The sequence below is a fragment of the Osmia lignaria genome, chromosome 14 (assembly GCF_051020975.1).
Source record: "Osmia lignaria lignaria isolate PbOS001 chromosome 14, iyOsmLign1, whole genome shotgun sequence".
NCBI classification, from domain to species: Eukaryota; Metazoa; Arthropoda; class Insecta; order Hymenoptera; family Megachilidae; genus Osmia; species Osmia lignaria.
Genome location: NC_135045.1, coordinates 13,957,217 through 13,975,463, shown reverse-complemented (window position 1 = coordinate 13,975,463; position 18,247 = coordinate 13,957,217). Strand labels below are relative to the sequence as shown.

Below are 18,247 nucleotides of genomic sequence, written 5' to 3'. Positions count from 1 at the left end.
TTGTCATTAATTGAATTCATTTAATAGTAATTAACATTATTCAAATAGAATCATTTCAGTACTCAACAATAGTCATTTCAAATTCAGTTTCTGTTAGCTTCAATAGTTATTTTGGATCAAAATTACTTTTCTCTTTGCACACTAAATCGCATTAACATTTCTTTCAAATTCCATCTGGTATCATTTCCTTTATCATTCTATATTTCAAATTCACGCACCCCAACACAAGGTTTCAAAGAGGGACCCGTATGGGACCCAGAGCACTGACGAACCCAACGGAAATAATCACTATCTAAATTTTCCGTCTTTTAATTTTGTTCTGACTGTAGAGGACGCTTCCGCGTCATACGCGGTCAGAACTGGTGGCAGCGATACCTTTCTCATCGCCCAAAAATAAGAGGAATCAAGTTTAATTTTATTTCCTTCTTTTTACGTTGCGTGCTCGCTCTCGCTCGCGCAACGCGCAACGTAACAATACACTGATTACGAATATCATAGCGAATAAAATAATTTTTAACAAAAACCAAATCCGACTTCAAAATGCACTAAAAAGTGTAAAATAATTTCCATTTTTGAATATATTAGTAAAGTACAGTGAGTACGCACTGGATTAAAAAATACAAAGAAAATAAACAGATTAAAATGACAATCGCGTTTGTGCTAGAAATGAAATACAATGAAAGAGAATCAAATTATTAGTTATGTAACGTCGCGGAGTTCTCTCTCTCACTGAGTCCTCGGCGTACTTTATGTAATTTAATTTGCGTTGTCAGGTAAATAGAGGTTTTCACTTACCTTTCGCTGGTTGAGTAAAACCTATCCATGAACGGAACCTGTGGTAGTGTGTCGTTCAGGTATTGGAACGGTAGGGTAGATGTTCGAGTGAAGAACACGCACTTCCGATCACAATGTATGTTGATTCGTTACGAGTACAGTTCTTGATTCGCGCACGTTTTACAATTGAGTCTTACAGAATCTTGCTCTGTCGGAGCCCTGAGCTTCGTAGCAGAGTCATATACGCTAGACTTGATTAATTCATTGATATTACCGGAATCTTGCTCTGTCGAAGTCCTGAGCTTCATAGCAGAGTCGTGTGGATTCTAGAGTATCGAACTCTGAGCGGTACTTCGCGGATTATCTTCGCGGATTTTTACGATTTACGGATTTGTTGAAGTGATCGGGTCTGATCGCGATACTTGCGGTTTCGTACTATATTGATAAATTGATGAACCGTTTCTGATATACTGATAAGAACTGCGCCTGTTATACTAATGAGAACTGCGCGCGAGCGGGCCCGGTCGCGTTATTTTATATTGATGAATGAGGTCAACATTTTTGATTTGGCAATTCGGGTGAACCACCTTGTTCGGATCGTCAGCGTTCTCGCCGTACGACGACCCGGCTGAGTTGCTCGCTCAGAATTTGCGGAATGATGAATTTGGATGGTGCAATAGAAGTTTGAAGAATTTGGGTGATGAAATAGAAGTTTCAAGAATGCGTCACAGGACGTGACAGTTACAAAGTAATTCGTCCTAAATGAAAATACAAAGAAAAATAAATTAATCAGTGAACGCGGCTCTAGATACGATTATCAAAACTTTAAATCTATAATGTGAATTTATAAAATAATATAATTTAAATAAGAAGTTCGATTGTCGGAAAATTGGCTAGGATCCGTCCTGACACTGTAGGAGGTAACTCGATCGGCCGCAGAACGATTTCTAGGTAACTAAGCCGTAACTGATAGGCTGCATCCAAGGAGCTTCCGCTTTCGCTCGCTCGTTAAACTTGGTTGCGAACCAGACACGTGTGAGAACCGCTGCGAACCGGTAGTTGAGCGCTCCGGGTCCGACGCGGAACCTTTGCCGCTTTGCTGCCAAAAGAATCTAGCTACGGAAACCTATGCGATAATCGTATTGTTAGGCGAGAACCTCTGCTAGCTTGACTAGCAGAGATAACAGATAACTGCACAACATGTTTATATTATAAGGAGTACGAAGCCGCGAAACCGCGGATCCCGCCAGCGCGCGCTAATACCGCGAACTCGCGAGGCAGCCGGCCTCGCGAGAATAGATATACCGGGCCGCGAGGCGATAGAAGCCAGATCTATCCTCCGAAGCGAGTCTCACGACGAGCAACAACGAGACACGATCAACTTCATTTTTGGAATCCGAACACTCCTCCAGCAGCGTTCGGCGGGACGGGTTGTGTCTACGGCCGTCCTCCGATACAGTCCGCTGTCTCCTTGGCCACGGCCGAGAGAGTTCTCTCTCGGCGGCTTCCCGACCGCCGGTCCGGGCGTATACGTCTCTACGGCGTCCACCGGATCACGGTCTTCTTACTGCCTGGGTACAGGACGGGTTGTGTCTACGGCCGTCCACCCATGAAGGCATCGAACGCCCTACCCCGCACATCCCGCTATCTCCGCCGCTTCGAACCGTAGAAAACACGACCGTGCCGCGCCGTAACCGCGCCGTAACCGTGCCGCGCCGCAACCGTCTCGCGACCGCCGATAATATTACCATAAGGTTAAGTTCCGCGCCGTAACCGTAGATATAAGTACCCCGTCGCCGTAGCCGTTAAGTCACTTAGATTGATAGGACCCCAGGGCCGTAGTCTTAAGTTAGCTTGTACTTACAGTTAAGGAAATATAATTACTATTTTACCCACTAACCACCGACTTTTATTCATTCGTTCGCCTGAACCCCGGACTTATCGGCTGAGCCGGCAAACCCCCGGCGGTAACCCGTCACAATATATATAATAAAAAATCACACCCGGGAGGCCATTCTGCGCCAGGCGACTTCATAGCATGGGTCACGATCGCTTAATAGTTAGTTCTTGTGCGAGATTTGAACCATTGCCCGAAATTCAATTATTAATTCAATAAAACGAACGCGTGTGGAAGCGATACCGTGTAGTTTTAATTGCCTCGCTGAGTTGCGATGTAATAGTATCATAGATTCGTGTCGGACTACGATCAGAATCGAAGTGAACTCGCTCTGCGCGGCACGCTCGTATTTATACCTGGAAATTGCTGACGTAACAGTTTTTTTCTACATGTACTTTTGTTCGGGATTGGTGTCGATCCCGGAAGGACTGCGCCGGAAATAATTTTACACTTGCTGGATGGGTTGTACAAATTGATTTATTTGAGTCAATTATCGTATAAAATGAAATGATCGTTGAACACACTGATCCGACAAAGGTTTGATGAACATACAAAGACAATGAGAGAATTGATCTATTACCGTGATCTGTAGCGTTTAGCCATGGTTTGAACCCGAAGCCCCGTTAATTTTATTAATTCGGCCCGCTCTTTGATGATGCCCGTGATCATGTGCGTAGTCAACACGTGGTTGCCGGCTCGCGTGAAGAATGAATTGGTTGTATTTGAGCAGTACCTGTCGCAATCCTGTTGCACTTGATGTTGCTGAGGATTCCTCTGGTCAATTCGTGAACTGTGGTGAACGTTTCTCTGGTGAAATGCACTTGAACTTGAACTGGATCGATGAGCTTGCTGAACACGTGGTTTTGCTATTGATCGGTGATCTAGAATGGCGGCTTCGCGCGAAAGTTTTCGAGAAGAACCCAGCTCACGCGTCACCTAGATGGGCGACTCCCAATCGATAAATCGATCGACCGTAAGCGCCATCATGGCTGAGCGGATTCTCAACCAACTTTTAATATCGGAAGTGTTTGGACTTTGACCTGTGTGTACGTGACTCCGCGCACATTGGTATCTCTCTCTACGCATAGTTGCTATCTCTTTCTATTCTGCGCGCTGTTGCTGTCTCTTTCTACGCTCTATTGCTATCTCTATCTATTACGCGCGTTCTATGTCGATCTTTTATCGACGCGGTAGTGTTATCGACGCGACAATTATCGATCTATGTTTTGGAGTAAAATTCTTTGTTAATCATAAATACAATAATTTTTTTTGCTACTAAATACGAAGTTAATTATTATTATAGTTAATCACAAAAATACAAAAATAAATTAATGAATTATTACAAAAATTAATTATAATAAAAACGAAAAATGAATGTTTACATAAATAATAATAAATTTCTTCTTATTAATTCCTTTTTCTGTTATTCCTCTTCCTGCGGGATGTTGCAGATGTAAAAACAAACCGACCACGTCTGCTTGGAGCGACGAATAATTGTTTGTAATAAATAAAAGACAAACCACGTCTGCTTGGAGCAATGAATAATTGATTGTAATAAATAAAAAACAAACAGGCCACGTCTGCTTGAAGCGACCAATTGTTTGTAAAAGAAACAAACCGACCACGTCTGCTTGGAGTGACTAATAATTGTTTGTAAAAACAAACTGACCACGTCTGCTTGGAGCGACCAATTGTTTCTAAAATAAAAAACAAACTAACCACGTTTGCTTGAAGCGATGGGTAGACCTACAAAACATGCATCCCGTATGAGGAAGTATCGTGCGAATGAATCAAACGACGCCACGCAATTACGTCTGTACAAAAATTGCAAAAGAAATACAGAGCCATGATGTCATAAAACTATTAACGAATGCCATTTCAGATTATCTGCAATGCGAAAATATATGCGCTCAAAATTATTGCGTGAAATGATAGAAGAGAAGAAACGTCGCCTAACCATAACTTATAATCGTTTAAAGAACGAATCTGTCGAAGAACGATCACATAGGCTTAGATTAATCAGTAGGCGCCTAGCAAACGAATCTGCTGAGGAACGATCACGTAGATTTAGTTTAATCCACAGACGTTTAGCGAACGAATCTGCTGAAGAACGATCACCTAGACTGAGATTAATCCACAAGCGTTTAGCGCGCGAATCTGCTGAGGGACGATCACATAGATTGAGATTAATCCATAGACGCTTAGCAAACGAATCTGCTGAGGAACGATCACGTAGATTGAGATTAATCCACAGACGCTTAGAGAACGAATCTGCTGAGGAACGATCATGTAGATTGAAATTAATCCACAGACGTTTAGCGAACGAATCTGCTAAAGAACCATCACGTAGATTGAAATTAATCCATAGACGCTTAGCGAACGAATCTGCTTAGGAACGATCACGCAGATTGAGATTAATCCATAGACGTTTAGCGAACGAATCTGCTGAAGAACGATCACCTAGACTGAGATTAATCCACAAGCGTTTAGCGCGCGAATCTGCTGAGGGACGATCACATAGATTGAGATTAATCCATAGACGCTTAGCAAACGAATCTGCTGAGGAACGATCACGTAGATTGAGATTAATCCACAGACGCTTAGAGAACGAATCTGCTGAGGAACGATCATGTAGATTGAAATTAATCCACAGACGTTTAGCGAACGAATCTGCTAAAGAACCATCACGTAGATTGAAATTAATCCATAGACGCTTAGCGAACGAATCTGCTTAGGAACGATCACGCAGATTGAGATTAATCCATAGATGTTTAGCGAACGAATCTGCTGAGGAACGATCACGTAGATTTAGTTTAATCCACAAACGTTTATCCAGTCAATGTATTGAAGAACGTTCACATCGTCTAATGCTCAAGAAAAATCGTAATCGTAAAGTATTTTTAAGGGAAAGTACCGAATCAAAAACCAAATGTTTAAGAAATATGCGCGAACTAGCTAAGAACCGAAGGAAAGAACGTTCCCTCCAGGAAAATTACTTAAAATCGGCTATTAATATATTTGCTGATGTACCGTGTGCAGTGTGTTGCAAGACTTTATATCCGCAGCAACGTCACGCTTTACACACGCAGCCTTTGTCTGGTCTAAAGCCTGCAAATCTAATGGAATCAGAGAAGATAACAACATGTTCTCGTTGCCTAAATCATCTTAAAAAACGCAAAGTTCCATCACAAGCATTTTGGAATAAAATGGAACTAATGTCTGTACCTCAGGAGATAGCAGATTTATCAGAAATCGAGAAACAAATGTTGTGCAGAATAGTGCCGTTTCTTAAAATCATGAAAATTCAGAATCGCTTCAGTCAGGATTGGTGCAAAGATCAGGTAGTCCAATTTGCCCGTGATGTGTTCAAAGTAGCCGAGCAACTTCCAGTCCAATTAAACCAAACCGGTATAATGATTGTAGTGGAAAGCTACGAAAATTTGGAGCGACAGCGACAATTTAAAATAGATGTCGGAAAGCTTCCGATAGCCTTACAATGGGTATTACAAAATGATGCTTTGTACAAAGACATACAACCATGTTTTTCAAACATTACCAGTAATACTTTCGAAATAGCTCATGTCATTGAACAGCCGGCTATTGTAACAGAGGAAATTGAAATTGCACAAGAAAATACTGAACCAAACAGTAGATTTGTAGACGTTGGTCAGAATGTAGCTATTTTACGAGGCACGTTACGAGGCATCAAGCTAGCGATCGCTTCAGTATCGAATCTCGTGGTAAGCAGTGCACTGGCATAGCTGCAGTTGCATGTGTTGCGTTTCATTCCCTTGATCCTAGTACGTGGTGTACTAGTAATGTCGATTATGTGGTTATAGTTCGAGATAAATATTATCGTGATTGCATTGAAGCGCAAAGTATTCCTAACCCCAACGAAATCAATGTAGACTATTTAGCCGCAACTGAATTATTGCCACATGTAACATTTAATAATAGGCGAGTCAATATTAACGTTGACTATGAAATGTCGGTAAATGGTCACATTGATATTGATAACGGTGATGATGGATTTCCAAATTTAAAAAATGGTTTGATTAAATTTTTTCAACGGTATATGTACGGAATTCTTACTGCGAATCTTACATCAATAGCCGTATCATGCAGCAACCAGTCGGAGACCACCTGTTATTGGTTGTTTCATTCCCATGCAAGAGGTCCAAAAGGATATAAAGCACCGTTACGGGGCACCTCATGCTGTATGAAATTTACTACTATTGATGTTTTACACGCCACTTTGCGTCGTAATTTGTATGCGAAAGATGGCAACAGTAATGTATTAAATATCTACTCATTAACACCTGTAACAATTGCATCCGAGAGAAATAGATCTTCACTGGTAGAAAGAATGCAACATCTATCAGTTGTGACCCCACGAAATGAATCCGACGCAACACGAATTATTTTCGAAACAAGCATGTTACGTTCGATTGACGAAGGTGTCCTCAACATTGATAATATCGTCTCTATCAGTAATAATAATAATAATAACGCAGAAAATGACCCGATACAACTGGCAAATATACATAGAAAAACAGCGCCTCCTTTGAACCTAGAGAGGGAGAGAAGAATTGAAGAACTGTGTTGGTACTTCCTGTTTCCAGATGGCAAAAATGGATTCAGAGAGCATCGTGACATCCCAATAACACCATTAGATTACTTCCAAGCACGTATTCTGAGCAATGACAAACGGTTCCAACGAACAGATTATCTGTTCTTTGCATTATCTGTGGTTGAATATTACCGCGCAAAAGCTAGCATTTCAGTGTCATGTAGAATGCGCCAAGGTGAATATACTCCAGAGGGATTAGTAGACAACATACATCTCACAATGAGAAACATAAGAGGATCGGTATCATCCTGGAAACGATGCTGTTCGGAATTAATCGCCATGGTCCGAAGTCTTGGACCGCCCACATGGTTTGCTACGTTCTCTTGTAATGATCTAAACTGGCCAGATATGTTGAAGGCATTACTACTATCCGAAGGTCAATCAACGACCGAACTTGAAAACCTAACATTTGCAGATCGACTACAGTTGGTTCAGAGGCACCCTGTAGTTATTGCAAGACAATTTACGTTACGCGTAAACGCGTTAATGCAGTATTTAAAAAACTCGCATTGCTTAGGCGGCGTTGTTACCGATTTTTGGTATAGAATTGAATTTCAGAATAGAGGAAGTCCACATTTGCACATGCTTATTTGGTGTGCAAACGTACCTGATTTCCTAACCAACGAAGGCCAAAACGTTATTGAGAAAATTGTATCTTGTTCATTGGAAGTCGAAAATCACGATATGAACGATATAGTTTAAAAAGTCCAAATTCATAAACATTCTCATACATGTTACAAAGATCGTAATAATCGTTCTTGTCGATTTGGATTCCCTAGACCGATAAGTGAAAGAACGATGTGCTTAGGCCCAGATGACACACTTGCCAACAACGGGCGTTTCTGCGTACTTAAGAGAACCGCAAATGAAGTTATGGTAAATAATTACAACCCAAATCTTTTAAAGCTTTGGAAAGCAAACATGGATATTCAACCATGCGGAAATGTTACAGCCGTCGCATATTATATTGCTAAATACGCAAGTAAATGTGTTAAGGACTGCTGATCAATCCTTGGGATATTGCACAAAGTGCCGTCTGATTTAGATTAGTGTCACCCAAGCAAGCAGGTTGGGAGAAAATGATTTCACACATTTATGCACTATTATATTGTTTATTTCTATTGCAGTGTGTATATGTGTGTACGTGTAACTGGGTGTGTGTGTTGGAATTTACTACAATCTATCTGAGTGTCTAACTGTTATCCGTCTTGTACAAGGTACCAAAACGAAGTGTTCTCTTCTCTAAAATTTGCTTCGAACTCGTGCCCTCCCTTCCAACCGCCCTTAGTGCATTTCCGATATAGAAGGGGAACACGAGCATCGTTTAGGTGGGCGAAAGTTAGAGTTCGGGAAATTCTGAGAATTGACCTGAACTTGGGTCCTCATTGTAAATAGTTCAAGTGGCAAGCAGAATGACCACTTGCATCCCTAAAAGGCGAAATTTATAGTGTCTAATACCGCCTATTTCCGGTGACTGACAAACTCCATGTGCGCCACCCAGAGCCTGATAATCAGATGGCAACAACATGGTCAAGGGGACCCAATAAATCTTTCTAAAACCCTTCAATATGAACTCCGACAAAATGCGAGCCGCAGGACACAGGAAATATTATTAAAGAAGCCGTTTTACGAGCGAAACGCCGAAACGATACCATCCGAAATCAATTATTTTCGGTATCTATGGCAATTCTATCTCAACGTATGGTCAATGCTATAGAATGTGCTTATCGATTATGCCATCTGCCTCTTAAAATGAGCTCGCGAAAAGCTGTATTTATAAACAGCTGTCGACCTGAGCAGAGATATAGAATTCTGCGATTTGAAGAAAATGGAACATCATTTTTCAATAACATATTCGATCGTTACGTAAAGAGGCCAGACAACCTAGAAAACTTGAGTTTAGCCGAATTTGCTGTCCGATATGAAACAGTTTCAAGTGAAATATGGACAGAAGAAGATGGCGACGCTGAACTTAGAACTGACGGTGAAGAAATTTCGAGATTGAAGTTTATAAAATTGAAGGACAATACACGAATGCGAATAAGAAATAAACCAGCTGTACTGCGCCACCGATATTATACCCTGAACAGTGATAGAGAAGGATACTTCTATAACTTAATAGTGTGTCACATTCCATGTCGTGATGAAAGTACACTTATTTCCGAAAACGAATCTTCGGAACAATGTTTTCTTCGACGGCAACGCGAGTTGAAACCTATGCTGGGTAACGCAACCATCGAACAATCTGCTCACGCAGAGCAAATTATTGAAGCGGCGCTCGCCCAGGCTGTTGCTTTGAATATTGTAAATGAAGACGAAACTAACGAACATTTAAGAGATCCAGTCGGAATTCATGCCGACGAAACAATATATTATGATCAAGGTGATTTATATGAAGATCAACAGCAAGAAACAATTGCAATGCCAGAAGACGTGTTCCGTAATAGTATTCGAAGTCTTAATATTCAACAGAAAGACTTATTAAAATCAGTTTCCGCAGTAATTGAGAAAGATATTAAAAAAAATGATGATGAAAATACGGAAGAAATATTGCTTTTTATTACCGCAGGAGCTGGTAGTGGCAAGTCGTTTATTTTAAAGTTACTTGTTGAACACGTTAAACGCTGCTATAATCCTGCAGTTGATACGATGATAAAACCATCTTTCATTGAAGTAGCTTCTTTGACTGGCGTCGCTGCCCCTCAAATATTCTGAAAAACTCTGCATTCCTTGTTCTCGTTGCCTATTGAAAAAGGTACTGCAATGACCTATCGACGACTGACAGGACAGAGGCTCGAACAGGAGAGACGAAAGTGGCGTCATACAAGATGGTTGATTATCGACGAGATATCAATGGTATCTTATGAGAATTTGCGAATAATTCATTTAAGATTGCAAGAATTCAAAACAAATGATAAACTATTTGGTGGCGTAAATGTACTTCTCTTTGGCGATATCATGCAGTTGCCCCCAGTAAAAGGACACTGGTGTTTTGTACAGCCACATTGGTGTACTGCAGAAATTTCTTTATGGCATCAATTTTCATTCTGCGAACTCACCATTAATATGCGACAAAGAGATGACGTTGAGTTCATCGATTTGTTGAGTAACCTTCGGTTTGGGGAAGTGTCAACTTCTCAACTGGAAATATTATGCGAACGAAGAAGAGTTCCTCTAACCGGAGAGTTCGAGGATGGTGCAGCAGTAAGAATATTCCCAACGATAAAATTAGTGAATGAATATAATTTAAAAAGGACTGATGAATTAGCAAAATCACACCGAATGTACGTCATTGATGCAATAGACGAATCCCGTGAGGCAGCTACATATGGAAAAAGGCCACCAGAAAATGTCATACCTACAAATGTAAATAATTGTGGCGGACTGTTACATACAATAAAGTTAACTGAAGGATCGCAAATTATGCTGCGACGAAACATCAATTTCTGATGGTTTGATAAACGGCGCAATGGGAATAGTGAAGAAATTTTCATGGCCGGCACTTCGAAGAGATCAACTAGAACAGGGAGAGTTGCCGGACGCGGTACTTATAAAATTTGACGACGAGTCCATTGGAAATAGATTTAAAGATATCGACGGTTACACCCCAATATCTCCAGTTGTAGCAACGTTTCAGGCGACGAAAGGTTATGGGGACGTCGAGCGCAGAATGTTACCACTTATTCTAAGTTGGGCAGTAACGGTGCATAAATTACAAGGGACTACATTAAACAAAGCTGTAATTGATCTTGGCAAAAAGAATTTTGCAAAAGGCCAAATTTACGTCGCTCTTAGTCGTGTCAAAAGTTTAGATGGTTTAGCTCTATCTGATTTAGCACCAAACAAAGTCCTCGTTAAACCGCATGACGAAAGAGCACTCGCAGAAATGCAAAGATTACGACGGTTACTTTTGCAAAGAAACAGTCCAAATTAGCTTCCAGCGACTGATACCTGAAGAAGGAAGCCAACCCTTCTCTTAGCGACCAACTGGTAGAGAAAATGACCAAGTCTATTTTTTTTTTTTTTTCATTTCATTTCATTTCACGGATAATGTTGAAAAGTCGCAATCGGTATATTCCCTGTAGAGTAAACGTCGAAAGAAAAAAAAATATAAATGATGCCGTACATTTTCTTGAAATAAAAATTGGCAGGAATGAAAAAATCCAAAATATTTTTTTTATAGGACTATTAGGGAATTATACTCTATAAGACGCAAAAAGTTTCGTTCCGATTGACCCATCCGTCTCGAAGTAACCGACGAACGTATACCGCACGTACATCAAATAGTACGTTTTTTGCAATAAAAAGCGTTCGGAATGAAAAAATGCTAAATTTTTTTTTAGCGGGACCAATCGGGAGACATACTCTGCCAGATGCAAAAGGTTTCGATCCGATTGGTCCATCCGTCTCGACGTAATCGGTGAACATAAAAAATAAATAAATAAATAAAAAAAAATAAAAAAAAAATACATACACATCGAATTGAGTATCCTCCTCCTTTTCGAAGTCGGATAAAAACCGTTACCATCATTAAATGAAAGATTCTCGTGTTCGTGTTCCGAGAAACCAACACCGCTGGAAAGTGATTTCCACATTGTGTTTGTGTCAGAAACAATTAAAGAATTGACGCGCTTGTCAAGTGACTTTATTTAAATACACGAATTTAACAAGTACGTTTGCTCGCTTAATCCCGCCTCGACGTCCAAGTCCTTGCTTAGCCGTGAACCATCGGCCGATTGTGCTTCAAGTCGTGAAAGTGCATTCAACTCTTTCCAAGCCTTTACAAATTTGGTCCTTCGAGCCGGATCTGGAATCGAGGAAAAAACCGTTAGTCGTCAAGCGCCATGAGTACCCTTGAAGAATTGTTTCAAAAGCAAACGCAAACCATGCGCTCAATAGAACGAGCTCTCGCCAACTTGAAAAAATTGGGGCTGTCTAAAATGACCACAGCGACCACGCAAAATCGCATGGCGATGTTGAAGGAGACGTATCTCCAAAGTCAAGAATTGGACGCCAAGATCGCCGCTGGGATCGACCCGAAGACCAAATCCAACATGCCGTATTTCGTTGACAATCAATTCGAGAAGTCCGAGGAGCGGTATCAAGAGACTCTGGATTACATGGCGGAGGTTCTTGCCAAGGTCGCAGCTCCACTAGAGCCATCAGCCAGCAACACGGAAATTTCAAATCCGATGACGTCAAAGCCAACGGCCCACCTTCCGAAGCTACAGTTGCCGACCTTCGATGGAGCGTTCGACGAGTGGGAGACTTTCCGTGACCGTTTCACCTCCATGGTAATAAACAATCTTTCTTTGTCGAACGTGGAACGTCTCCATTTTTTGTACGCCTCGTTGATAGGCGAAGCGAGCCGAGCCGTTAAACATCTCCCGGTCACCGAAAACAATTTTGAAGTCGCGTGGAAGACGATAACAAACGAAAATAAACACCGGTTAATTTCAACCCATTTAAACACATTGTTTTCGTTACCGTCTGTTTCGTCGGAAACACTGCATGACCTCCGATTGTTACGCGACAAAATGAATATGTCCCTTCAAATGCTCCGAAATTTAAATATACCGGTTGACGCTTGGAGCGATTTGCTTGTTTTTATGGGAGTTCAAAAATTAGATCGAGCTTCGCGGAAAGCCTGGGAATTTCAACTTAGCGATGTTATCGAATTCCCCACCTATACCGAATTTGATACTTTCTGTGAGAAAAGAATCCGCGTCCTAGAAGCGTTACCGGTGACTAAGCGCGAAAAAACAACCGAAACCGAAAAAATCAAACCGGGCAAATCTAAGCCGATTGCCGCCCACTCAACAACCTCCGTGAAAATAACATGTTCGGTCTGTCAACAATACCATTTAATTTACCAATGTACAGCATTTCTTTCAAAATCGACATTCGAACGTTACAATTTTATCAAACATCAGAAACGATGCGTTAATTGCTTTTCTACAAAACACTCGGTTACGCAATATCCGAGTCCGCGTTCGTGTAAGGATTGCAATCAACGGCATAATACTCTGTTACACTTTCCAACAAAACTGGATGGCGCGCCCTCAACCAAAAGGGGTGCCGCGTCGTCTGCCTCAGGAGAAGGAGTGACCACCCCCGATCATGAAGTCGAGATAAGTGCGAACGTTGCGTCCGATACACCAATTAATTCAAGTATTCTGCTCTCAACAGCTCGCGTGCGAATCCACTTGCACACAGGCCGGAGCGTCCTGGCTCGCGCGTTGCTGGACCAAGGCTCCGCGGTGACGCTAATCACCGAGCCGTTAGCGCAACTGCTCCGCCTCCACCGAACGAGGCAACACACTCGAATTACCGGAATCGGAGGAATTCAGTCGCAATCCAACCACGTTGCTGAAATAACAGTTACGCCAGCCAAATTGAATGAATCTGCATACTCCACAACCGCAATCATCATGCATTTTTTAACCAGGTACGTGCCTTCACAAAAAGGCGCAATCACTAATTGGTCTCACCTTGCAGAATTGAATTTGGCGGACGAGGACCCCATGAGCGCGGATCCTATCGACGTTATCATCGGAGCCGATTTGTACGGGCAACTCCTACTGCCGGGAGTGAAAAAGGGTTCCGCGTACACTCCCACTGCTCAGAATACGGTGCTAGGGTGGATCCTCTCCGGTCCGGTACAATCCTCCATTCACGTCTCCGTCGGTATCAACCATATCTCCGTCCTGGAGGACCTCGACCAAGATCTGCGGAGATTCTGGGAAATCGAGGCCCTCTCCTCTCCCATTCTCATGACGCCTGAAGATAAAAATTGCGAATTACGCGCATCACGCGCATCAAACGGACGCTATATAGTTCGATTGCCTTTCAAAACCGAACCTCCAGCTAAATTAGGAGAATCGCGGCCCGGAGCACTACAAAGTTTCTGCGCGCTTGAAAGACGGTTATCTCGCGACACAGCCACACTTCGAATGTATCGCGAATTCCTTTCAGAATACGCCTCTTTCGGTCACATGAAGACAGCCGATCCTCTTCCTCCAATCACGAGAGATTGTTATTACATACCGCATCATGCCGTCTTCCGCGAGAGCAGTGAAACTACTCGCCTTCGCGTGGTCTTTAATGCTTCGCGCCGATCGTCGAATGGAAAGTCCTTAAACGACCTTCTTCTAACCGGACCAAAACTCCAGCAGGATCTTGTCGCGATCTTGATTAGATGGCGTCAATTTCAATTCGTGTACACCGCGGATGTTGAGAAAATGTATCGCCAGATTCTTATTGACCCGCGAGATCTCGACTACCAAAGAATACTGTGGCGGGACTCGCCCCTCCTACCAGTAGAAGAGTATCAACTCCTCACGGTCACATATGGGACCGCTCCAGCTCCGTATTTGGCTCTTCGCGTCTTGCAACAATTAGCCGAGGATGAGGACTCGCCCTATCCCGAAGCGGTTTCCGTTCTTCGCGAACAATCCTATGTCGATGACTTCCTCTTCGGAGGCGATAGCCTCGAGTCCGCTCGCCAATTGCGAGACCAAACCGTTGAACTATTAGGAAAAGGCGGCTTCTCGTTAAGAAAATGGGCTAGCAATAGCTCTGCGCTCCTGTCCGACATCAACCCTCAAAACCACGGACTCGCGACGAGTAAATCATTAAAAGCCGACGAAATCATTTCCGTGCTCGGCATTACATGGAATCCAGCATTAGACCAGTTTCACTTTAAATTAGCAGTACCCACCGAATTGCCTAAGACAAAACGAACAATTCTTTCTACCATAGCAAAGCTCTTCGATCCCTTAGGTTGGATCGCGCCAGTCATCATTGTAGCAAAAATATACCTTCAGACTTTGTGGTCCAGTCAATGTGATTGGGACGACGTCCTTCCAAGTTCCCTTCTCTCGAAGTGGCATAATTTTTACGATCAACTGCCTGATTTGGAACATATCTCCATCCCACGAAAAATTTCTCCGCAAATCATTAAAACTCAAAGCCATGGGTTTTCTGATGCCTCAACGAAAGCGTACGCGGCTGCTGTTTACTCGCGAAGTGTTTTGTGTGACGGTACCGTTAGCATATCACTCATCCTTGCCAAAACTCGCGTAGCTCCACTCAAAACGATCAGCGTGCCCCGATTAGAATTATGCGCCGCGTTGCTTCTGGCTCGCCTCTTAAAATTCGTTCGAATCGCGTTAAATCAGGAAACGATCGAATCCCACTGTTGGACCGACTCCAGTGTCACATTAGAGTGGGTAAATCAACCACCGACTCGATGGAAAACCTTTGTCGCAAACCGCGTAGCGCTTATTCACGAACTTAGTCCTAACGCATAGTGACATCACGTATCAACCCACGAAAATCCCGCCGACTGCGCGTCTCGCGGGATGTCTATTAAACAATTAAAGGATTACCAATTATGGTGGTCCGGTCCTCAGTGGCTGCACCAGGAATCCTCTTGGCTTCATGCGTCTTCTAACCCGATTCCTGCGATCTCGCTCGAAGAAAGACAATCTTCTCTTCCTAGCCTCAGTACCTCTTTCGAACAGTGGGATTTAGCAGCGCGCTATTCGTAATGGTCAAAACTCCTGAGGATCACCGCACATTTACTGCATTACATAGACATCCTTCGCGCACGAATCAAAAGAAAACAGGAAAGTAAACTCACCGAATCGAAAACAGTAGCTTCTGCTTCGCAAAACGTTCTGAAGCTCACCGCGATTCACAAAGCTCGCGTATTTTGGCAACGCAGGCTCCAAACCGACGCGTTCCCGGAGCAATTGAGAGCCCTAAGAGCATCCAAGCCGATCCCGAGGACAAGTCCTCTACTTTCTCTCGTACCGTACCTGGATGCTGACGGTTTAATACGTGCAAAAGGGCGCCTTGCTAAATCTCAACTCGCTGAAAATGCAAAAATACCCATTATCCTTCAATCACACCCGCTCCTAACATTGTTAATTGAGAATGCGCACCGTAATCTATTACACGCGGGACCCAAGCTCACGCTCGCCTACCTACGAAATGATTTTTGGATCGTACGAGCACGAGCTACCATTCGAGGCATTTTATATAAATGCATCGCGTGCACGCGCGAGAGAGCCGACGTTCCCTCCGAGCTCATGGGGGACTTACCAGCACCTCGAGTTACAAGGGTAGAACGACCATTCACTCATACAGGCGTGGATTATGCAGGTCCGATTCAAGTAAGAACCCATTCTGGCCGCGGACATAAATCACATAAGGCGTACATCGCGGTATTTATCTGTTTAACCGTTAAAGCAACGCACCTCGAATTAGTAAGCGATTATAGTTCGTCTGTTTTCTTAGCAGCTTATCACCGATTTGTGTCTCTCCGCGGGATTCCAAGCGCAATGTACTCCGATAACGAGACAACATTCCAGGGAGCGAATCGCGAATTGTTAACCGCCTTTCGTTCTGCACTCAAAACAGCCGATTTCGGTAATAGATTAGCAACAGACGGAGTCGAATGGCACTTCATGCCCCCGAACGCTCCGTACTTCGGCGGATTGTGGGAAGCCGCGGTTAAAAGCGGCAAATACCATCTAAAGCGTACTATCGGCGCACACACACTCACGTTCGAAGAAATGACTACCTTTCTATGTCGGGTCGAAGCATGCCTCAATTCGCGACCGCTTGGAACCGTCTCCGACAATATTGACGATTATCACGCGTTAACACCCGGTCATTTTTTAATCAATGCACCACTTGTAACTCCGCCCGAACCGAGTATATTAGATGTAAAAGACAATCGGCTGTCTCGCTGGCAACTTTTACAAAAGCTCACCGAAACCTTTTGAAAAGCGTGGAGCCACGATTATTTGCACACTCTGCATCAACGACCAAAATGGCAAATTAAACAAAACCTCACCAAAGTAGGTCAACTCGTGCTACTTCGTAACCCGACTCTGCCGCCAAGTCGATGGGAGATGGGACGCATCACCGCCTGCCATCCAGGGAACGACGGTCTTGTCCGCGTCGTCACCATCAAAACTGCGCAGTCCGAATTCACTCGTCCAATAACGAAGATCTGCTTTCTTCCCGTCACGATCAACGCTGAAACTGAGAAATCTACGACGTCACAGAGTAATGCGTAGTTCGTCCTCCACACATTCCGTCGATCAATTCATATCTGAATTGTACTTACCACCGGCTTCGTCCAGCGAAATGTAATCACACCAGCGAAATGTAACCACACAAGCGAAATGCAATCACACGAAATTCCGTGGTTACGGTACACACGCGTAACCTCCATGTTGCCGTAGTGGCGTCTCTTGTTGAATGAATTCATTCAACGGGGGGCGGCGTGTACGCGACTCACTCCGTCGGTAAAAGTCTCGGCGCTAGTTCGAATTATCGAAGCCTAATCACGCACCAGGTCGATAAGTGATACTCGCGCCGCTATTTCGACTCTGGATCGCTCCGGACAATTTTCGTTATTCGTGCGAAAGCCATCTAAAAGTAAGCATCTAAACCGAGCCTGTTGTGAATTGAAAAAAAACCGTTACCGTCATTAAATGAAAGATTCTCGTGTTCGTGTTCCGAGAAACCAACACCGCTTTACCACTGGAAAGTGATTTCCACATTGTGTTTGTGTCAGAAACAATTAAAGAATTGACGCGCTTGTCAAGTGACTTTATTTAAATACACGAATTTAACAAGTACGTTTGCTCGCTTAATTTCGCCTCGACGTCCAAGTCCTTGCTTAGCTGTGAACCATCGGCCGATTGTGCTTCAAGTCGTGAAAGTGCATTCAACTCTTTCCAAGCCTTTACAGATGGAATACTGTCAATGATAGCTTCACATTCACTTCAAAATCTCACCAAACGCCTTGTACTATCTAAAGTAGCACAGATATTTGATCCGCTTGGCCTTTTGTCACCAGTCATTATTCGAGCGAAGGTACTCCTGCAAGAATGATGGCTGCACAATCTCCAATGGGATGACCCACT

The 18,247-nt window shown here is 43.1% G+C and overlaps 1 protein-coding gene across 1 annotated transcript; it reads left to right on the top strand.

Moving 5' to 3' along the window:
* The first annotated feature begins 12,241 nt into the window (after positions 1–12,241).
* LOC143306054 (uncharacterized) lies at positions 12,242–15,613 on the top strand. The gene is made up of 2 exons (XM_076692005.1): positions 12,242–12,575; positions 13,800–15,613. The coding sequence occupies exons 1-2, from the start codon at positions 12,242–12,244 to the stop codon at positions 15,611–15,613; spliced, it is 2,148 nt and encodes a 715-aa protein (XP_076548120.1).
* The last annotated feature ends 2,634 nt before the right edge of the window (positions 15,614–18,247 follow it).